The sequence below is a fragment of the Tauraco erythrolophus genome, chromosome 2 (genome assembly GCF_009769465.1).
Source record: "Tauraco erythrolophus isolate bTauEry1 chromosome 2, bTauEry1.pri, whole genome shotgun sequence".
Taxonomy (NCBI): Eukaryota; Metazoa; Chordata; class Aves; order Musophagiformes; family Musophagidae; genus Tauraco; species Tauraco erythrolophus.
This window is the reverse complement of record NC_141466.1, coordinates 111372187-111379872: the sequence shown is the minus strand read 5'-3', so window position 1 is coordinate 111379872 and position 7686 is coordinate 111372187. Positions and strand designations below refer to the sequence as shown.

The 7686-nt window shown below is 59.9% G+C and overlaps 1 protein-coding gene across 2 annotated transcripts; it reads right to left on the bottom strand.

Moving 5' to 3' along the window:
- Positions 1-4125: 4125 nt before the first annotated feature.
- On the bottom strand, positions 4126-7331 carry HLX (H2.0 like homeobox). Of its 2 annotated transcripts, none has more exons than XM_086629603.1 (4): positions 6710-7331; positions 5950-6129; positions 5284-5468; positions 4126-4485 (listed from the first exon to the last, which is right to left on the bottom strand). In XM_086629603.1, the coding sequence occupies exons 1-4, from the start codon at positions 7329-7331 to the stop codon at positions 4126-4128; spliced, it is 1347 nt and encodes a 448-aa protein (XP_086485729.1). The 2 variants fall into 2 exon arrangements, with proteins under 2 accessions (XP_086485729.1, XP_086485736.1); XM_086629610.1 differs by having other exon boundaries at positions 6752-7331.
- Positions 7332-7686: the final 355 nt, after the last annotated feature.

The following is a 7686-nucleotide window of genomic DNA, read 5'->3' as shown; positions in this document are numbered from 1 at the left end:
GTCTGTTTTGTTGTATTATTGTTACTTTTTTCCCTTTAACGTGGCTGCTGTTTCCGAGGTTGACTCGAGTCTCTTCGGAGACGGGAGGTTTCTGGTAAGGAATCAGGCGAATAGAAAAGGATCTCGTTGAGCTGCTTAATGCAGCGCCCGGGGGAAGGTGGGGGTGCTTGGTAAGCTGCTCCCCAGGAAGGAGCTCGGCGGGAGCTGGCTCTGACCAGTCCGGCGGGTGTGGATGCTCGCAGACGGGGCTGGGATGTCGGAGCGACACGGAGAGGCCTTCCGCTTCAGTATTAATCTGATTTCCCACACATGCCACGCAGGGAGGTGGCAGGGAAACCCCCTGCTCTCCGTGCAGCTCTGGGTATCGCTCCCGTTTCTTGGTCTCCCGTAAAACTTCTCATCTGAAATAAGTCCGAAAAATCTCTGACCGGCGCTCGGGAGGGGAAAGGGGAGTAGATGTGTGCCAGAGAACTTGGCCTGACCGGGGCCGCGGCGACCGGGGACAGTGCCGGGGAAGCCCGTCCCGGCTCCTCCGAAAGGACCCCGGCCCCGCCGGACACGGGGAGCGGCGCCAACACGGACCCGTTGCGGCGGGTGGGTGCAGCCCAAGGGATTTGGGATCGGCTGGTACAGGTCTGAAAAGAGTCAAAACGGATTTAGAGGGGGTAAGGAGACCACCTGAAAAGCTGCGACTTCCAGTTTGAAGATCGTCGAGAAACCGGATCGGCGGAGGGACCGTGGGCTCGGGCGTTTCGCCTTCAGAAATAACCAGCATCAAAAGCCTTTCGTGTTATCAGGCGATAATAAAGCGAATACAAAAGGGGCACCCCGGGGATTTGCCAGACCTCTTCGAGGGGGGTTGGTGCATTGCCCTACGAACAGGTCAATTTCGCCGACGAACGGCGATCGAGCCGCCTTCAGTCACGACACTGTCCCGACTTTTTCCGCAGAAATTTAGCAGTAACTATAGCCTCGCAGGACCGGGCAAACTTACTTCCTTCTCGAGACGGGCACAAATCCCTTCATCCTCACATCTTTCCCCAAACTCGTTTTCAGGGGCTTGCTCTACCTACCCAAAGACTCGCACAACGGGAACGATGAAGGAGAGAGATTATTTTTTTTCCTATCGCTGGCAGAAAGAGGAAAAAACCAAAAACAAAAACAAAAACAAAACCAAAAACAAAAACAAAAACCCACCACAAAACACTCCGGCCTCCGCTACTTGGCCAGAGCAGCAGCTAGGGGCGGAGGTGGACGGGGGCAAAATCAGGAGTTAGGATGAAGGAATTTTAGCCCAGCTCTTTCATTTGGATCTGAGCATCTTTCCCCGTAGCCTGAATCCCATCAGCGTTATGTTTCCCCTTTTGCAGCGTTATCTTAAAAAGGTGCCATAAAGGCGCTGCCCTCGCTCTCTCCCCGACCCGGTGTCCGGGCGGGCATTGCTCTCCCGTTATTTGGGGAGGTCGAGGTGGGAGCCTGCCCCTGCGCAGCCAGCCCTGCGCTTGGAGGAGGCGCAGATTCCTCTAATGCAAGGGAAAAGAAACTCTTTCCCGACTCGCTTTTCCTTTCTCGTCTGACAAGAGCCACCTCAGACCCCTTTCTCCCGCACGGGTAAGTCTCTAGGAAACAACAACAAAAAAAGAAGCAAATAGGTTTATCGGAGGAGAAACAGTAATGTTTCGCTGGACATCTGTTCGGCAGCTTCCCTGTCTCTTAGAAGCTAATTTACAACCCCTCGCAGCAACTCTCGCGCTGACGGGCGCAACAGCGGCCCAAGGAACAGCCGCTTTCTGTGGCTGGAAGTGAACTGCAGGGCCCGCTCCGCACCCCGAAAAGCCGTGACACCCCCTCCCTGACAGTATATTAAAGGCAGAACCAATCTAAAAGCCCTTCCAGCTCCTTTTCCCGATGCCACCCGCTTCCCTGTCCCAGCAAGGCTCGGACGGGTACGGCGCCCCGGGAGCGCTGCCCTGCGCGGGAACTGCGCGGGTCACCTGGACATCCCTTTGCTCGTCGTGACTCCGGCGGAGCCTCTTCCCGCTCGATTGCACCTTATTTATATATACACCTTATTACATTTCACCAGTCTCCTCTTCGCCCAGTCAGCCGGCCTCTTGGCTTGCCTTTTGCCCCAGCTCCTTCCCTTCCCTCCCCTCTCCTTCCCGGGCTTGTGCCGGGGGATGCTGCCGGCAATCCCTTCTCCTTCCTCAGGTGTCTGCTCCTGCCGGAGTCTCCCTGCCAGCAGGGGTGGCCCCGAGGAGCGTGTCCTCTCCTGCGAACCTCCCCCCGGCCCCGAAGGATTTCTCGTCTGAGCCCTCAGGGAAGCAGCCGGAGAGGGCCAGACGCTCACCAGCCTCCACATCGCCGGAGGACACTGGGAATTTTTTCGGTCTTTCTCCTTATTTCTCCGTCTCTGCTTTCTTTCTAACGGTGTCACAGGCTCAGCGCCCACCGGCCCAGCTTGGGGCGGGGGTAGATAGCTTCGTTTCTCCTGCCCTCGCCCTAACCTCCCTGGGCAGGGTCAGGACTCCCTCGGCCCCGCGCCTATTTGAAAGCAGAATTGCTGCGATTAAGGCCTCGCAGAAAGCCCTGAGGCAGAAAACGTTCTCGCTAGAGAGCAAGGAGAGGAGCTCCGCGCTGCTGCGGCTTTCGCTTTAATCGATGCTGCTTGGGAAGGGAGAAGGGGGAAGCAGGCTGGCTGAAAAGCGGACCCCCATCCTTCCCCGTGCCCCGGGAGGAACGGGGCAGCAAGAACCGCGGCGCTTGATTTTTTTTTTCCGAGGAGCGAAGCCGACGACGAACCCGAGCGCAGCCGGCGGATCTCGGCCTGGACCCCAAGGGAGCCCCGGCGAAGCCGCCCAGTCTCCCGTCTCGGGAGCTCTGTGCGCTCCCTCCCGGGGAGGGCACCCAGCCCCGCAGCACCCGCCGAGGGAGGGCGAGGGGCTGCCGTGCCGCCCCCCCCCTCCCCGACCCCGGCGCAGCCCCGCGGGATTCCGCGCTCCCCACCGCCGCCGCGGCCCGATCCTGCGCTCGACCCCCGCGCCGCGCACTGCGCCTGCGTGACGTCACAGCGCGCCCCCCGGCCCGCACAGTCGCGCTGTGACGTCACAGAGCACTACCTCCCCACCCCACCGCGGGGGCTTGTAGAGAGATGCACGGCAAATCAGAGCGACGCCAAAGCAAAGCAAAGCGTAGACACCCCCCCCACCCCCGCCGCACCCCAAAACTGCCCCGCCGTCTCTTGGCAGCGCCCCCGAGAGCGGCGGGGAGTCAGGCGGTCCGGCCCCGCCTCGCACCAAAACCCGAAAGCCACCTGGCAAGACCGTACGCAACGCACATGCGGATCTACAAATGTCACTGGCAACTTTCTCATCGGGGGCACAATTTTGCGTAATCAAATCCGGTCCTCGTCATCGGTTCCATTAGAAAAGGAAGGGAGAAAGAGGGAAGAAAAAAAAAAGAAGAAGAAGAAGAGAAGGCTGCCTCGGGAGGCTTTCAAGGCGAGGAAAGACAGTGGCTGCCTTTGAGCGGGGCGAAGGAAGCTGGGGCAGCCTCAGCAGCCCTCTGCCCTGGTCAACAGACTGACGTGGTTACAAACCATAGCAAACATTTTATTTACAGGAGATATATATATATATATTTATATATTTTGTCAGTGCAGTATTTCTTGGCCGGATTATTCGAAGCAACACGTTGCAACCAATGAGGACGTTGGCAAAATACTTCACATTGTAAATTGTTTTTTTTTCGGGGGGGAGGGGGCGGGAGGGGAAAGGAGGGATTTCGGAGCACGTTCTCGGAGTCCCTCGCTCGGATTTTCCTGGAGAGGACAAAGGGCGGGAGACGGAGAATAAAATAAAATTAGAAAAGGAAAAAAAAAAATAGAGAAATCCCGCTCTCCTGCGAGCAGCGCGGAGGAAGAGGCGGCCGCCTCACGCACAGCCGCCCCGGGGCCGGGGCTCCCCGCTCCGCCCGTCCTCGGGCCCTCGCCCCGGGCCGGGCTCGGCTCTGGTCGTGGGCGGGAGCAGACCGGTCCCGTACCGGCCTTGCCGTGCTCCCGGGGCGCAAGGAGGGAGATAAATCAGCGCGCAGATCCCGGGCGCGGGTGCCGCGGGGCCGCCCCGTCTATAGGCCGCTCCGCGGCTCAGGGCTGGCGGCGGCGGTGGCGGGCGGCGGCGGGGAGGGGAGGCCGGTGCTGCCGGAAGACTTGCCGAGCCCGGCGGCGGGGAGGCTCCGCTCGGCGCCCTCAGTCCGTTCCGTGTCGCTGGGGGCCATGTCGAGGGAGTCGGCGTCGCTGCTGTCGCTGTCGCCCTCGGAGCGGCTGGGGCTGCGCTCGGGCTCCCCGGCGGCGGCGGCGGGCGGCGCTCCGGCTCGCTGGGCCGCCGGCTCCGGCTCCGGCTCCGGCGGCGGCTCCTTGTCCTTCTGGGCCTGCGCCTCTTTGGAGTGCCGCCACTTCATCCGCCGGTTCTGGAACCACACCTTCACCTGCGGCCGCGCCGCCCTCAGACGGGCGGCACGGCCTCCACTGCGCACCGCGCACCGCACCGCGCAGCGCCCGGTCCCAACGCCTCCCACCGGGAACGGGCAGCGCGGGGAGAAAAGGGGGCGCCGTCCTCACATCCCTCTGCCCCCATCTTTACGGGACTAAGGTGGCTTCATTTTTTTTTTTCTTCTCTTTCTAGTTCGTGTGTTTAAATACCAAACACCTCCCCCCCCCCTTTTTTTTTTCCTCTCTCTCTTTCTACTTCTTCTTCCAGAAAACCAAATCTTGCTCAAGAAACCACAGCGTTATACAATTCTGTGCGCTGCGGGCCCTCAATAATGGAATCATTACAGAGTGGCGTTTAATGATTCCGTTTGAAGAAGAATTTTCACTTCCTCAGAACTAAGGATTTCACAACGCGGGAGAGATTTAAAAAAAAAAAAAAAAAGAAAAAAAAAAAGAAAAAAGGGGATATTAAAAATAGTGCGTTCGCTTCTACTTCCTTTGACCTAAACTGCCTCCTACAGCGAGTTGCACTTCAGTAAAGTGCACGCTGGTGATGTGCCTGGCCCTGCGCTCCTCTCGGCCTGCTCCGCGGTGGCCAAAACAAAGGCGAAAGCTCCGCGCCGGGCTGCGAAACGCCGCGGAACCTGCGCGCAGGAGATGCTCAGGGCGATGTCTCACTCCTCAGCCAGCCCCGCTAAAGATTAAGCAAGGGAAAACGCTTTGCAAACACCTCCTCCCCCCGTATCCCTCTAAACTGGAAGTAAGATTTGAAATAAAACCGAAGCCGTTCTTACTTGAGCATCTGTCAGCCCCAGCATCGCCGCCAGTTGCTTTCTGTCTGGTTTGGTGACATATTTCTGGATTTCGAACCGTTTTTCTAAACCTTTCCTCTGCAGGTTGGAAAAAACAGCCCTGGACCAGGAGCGTTTCCTCTTGTACGTCTGGGGCAGTGTGTCCTTGGTTAAAACTGCGTAGGGACCTGGAGGGGGGAGAAAATCGAGGGAAGAGAGGTAGACGGCGTTATTAATATCGATGCCTGAAAGGGAGCCTTAAATCGATCAAAATAACAGCTGGACTGCGGTGTGTGGGGAAGGCCCGGGCCAGCGTGGCCCTGCCCGCCGGCTGGGGACGAGTCCTGTCCCCGTGTGTTTCCTCGGGCAAGGACGGAGCGGTTTGCATCCGAATTTCTTCCTCTCCCCCCTCCCTGCCCCTTCTCTCTAGGCCCAGGTATCACTTTGTACTACATGGGATAGTCCTCCGCGCCAGGCCCTAGCCGGCTTTTCCTCCCCCCTACGCAGCCCGGCTTTCGCCCAAAATCTGAGCCTCGCTAGAAAATATAAGCCCTGGCCTTTCAAAAGCGCCTGGCGAGTCCCTCCAGGAGGAGAGCTCCTGGGCCGGGGGGCTGCTCCGGGAAGGAGGGGCCCTGAGCCACGGGAGGGTCGACGAGGGAAGAGATGTACCTGGAAAAGTGTCTTGAAACTGGTGCTGAACTGAGCTCCTTGGGTTTGTGTTTAAGGGACCCAGAATAGCCGAGGCCTCGTTAATGGGGTCTAGAGACGCGAAGAACTGGCCGGCGGAAGGCTGCAAGTTGGGGAGATGAACCCCAGTTTGGCGGCTGGTAGTTAATAAGGAGGTCAGATCTGTGAGTACAGGAACAAGGAGAGCTCTGTTATACCGCGGTCGAAACCGACACCCCGGCACGCTCCCGGCGACCGGGCCGCGACCGGGCTGAGCGGGTCCCCGGCCAGAGGGGGCTTGAAGCGGGGGGAACCGGGCAGCCACCTCCTCGCCCCGGGGGCTCTCCTCGGCAGAGGCAGCCGAGCCCCGGCAATCAGACATCCTCTGGTATATTTACTCCCTTGGTCAGGATGTTTACACGCCGCGAGGGAAGAAGGATTGCAGCGAAAGCCTTGAAAACAGGCTGTGCCTTCTGAGGCAAAATCCCGGGCCCGCTTTTTGGGAATCGGAGACCGTTTCGGTCGCTATTTTTACGCTATCGCTATTTTTCCCAGCGGAGTAAATCCTGTGCCGCGGGCGGCTGCCACGCTCGGGGCCAGGGGGAGAGGAAAGGGGGGGGGGAGGCTATTTTAGTGAGCGCTATTAGAAACTCGGATTTATAACTCTTTTTTAATAACTCTTTTCTCAGCTAGATGGAAAAGTTTTCAAAAGTTTTCGCGGGTATATTGGCTAAAAATGATACTCGCACAAATAAAAGAGCACCAAGCGCGCTAGCACGGAAAGCAGACAAGTCAATTTCTCTACCTCTCAGCGTGTTGCCTTCCTTGACTTTGGGGTCAAACTCCGCCGACAAAATGCGGTCGATGCCGAATTTCAGGTCCTTGCTGGCGGGCGCCGGCGCCGAGCCGTGCGTGTGGCCGCCCGGCAGCCGGGCAGGGGCCGGGGCGCCTCCGCCGCCCGCCGCCGCTGCCGCCGCCGCCGCCGCCGCGGGGGACCGGTGCTGCGGGGGGCGGTGGTGGTGGGAGTGGTAGGCGGCGGAGAGCGGAGAGAGGCGCGGCGGGAAGGCGGCGGCGGGGGCGTCGGGGGCCACGACGGGCGTGGGCCGGAGAGGCGAGGCGGTGGCGTGGAAGGGACCGCCGTGGTGGACGGCTCCCAGAGCCGCCGGCATCCCGGTACTGGGAGCTCCGGGAAGGCTCTCGGCGGGTCCTCCCGCCGCCTCGCCGCCGGCGTGGAGGATGTCAGCGATGCAGAAGGATGGCTTCTTCGCCGCCGCGGCGTCCAGCGGGAAGCAGCCGCCGGCTGCCGGCCCCGAAGCCGAGCAGTACGCCGCTGACCACAAGCTGAAGTTGGAGGCGTAGAAAGGAGCCAGTCCGGCCGTGTACATCCTGCCCGGGGAGGAGACGCGCCGCTCCGCAGCTCAGCTCCCGGGTGTGCGCCGCGGAGCTGCCCGCTGCCCCGGGCGCATGGGGAAGGATGGCCGGGGCGAGAGACGGCTGGAGGAGCACTTGCCGGAGGAGTAAGGGGGGCAAAATCAACCAGCAGAAAAAAAAAAAAGAAGAAGAAGAAAAAGGAAAAAGTCCCCAAAACCCGCGGCGAGACGGAGAGAGCGAGCGGGCGAGGAGCGGAGCGGCGCAAACAAAACAAACCCAAACCAAACCCCCTTTCCTCGCACTGGGGGGAGAGAAAAAAAAAAAAATTAAAATACCCAGCCCTCCCCAAAACTTTCTCTGGCAGCGACA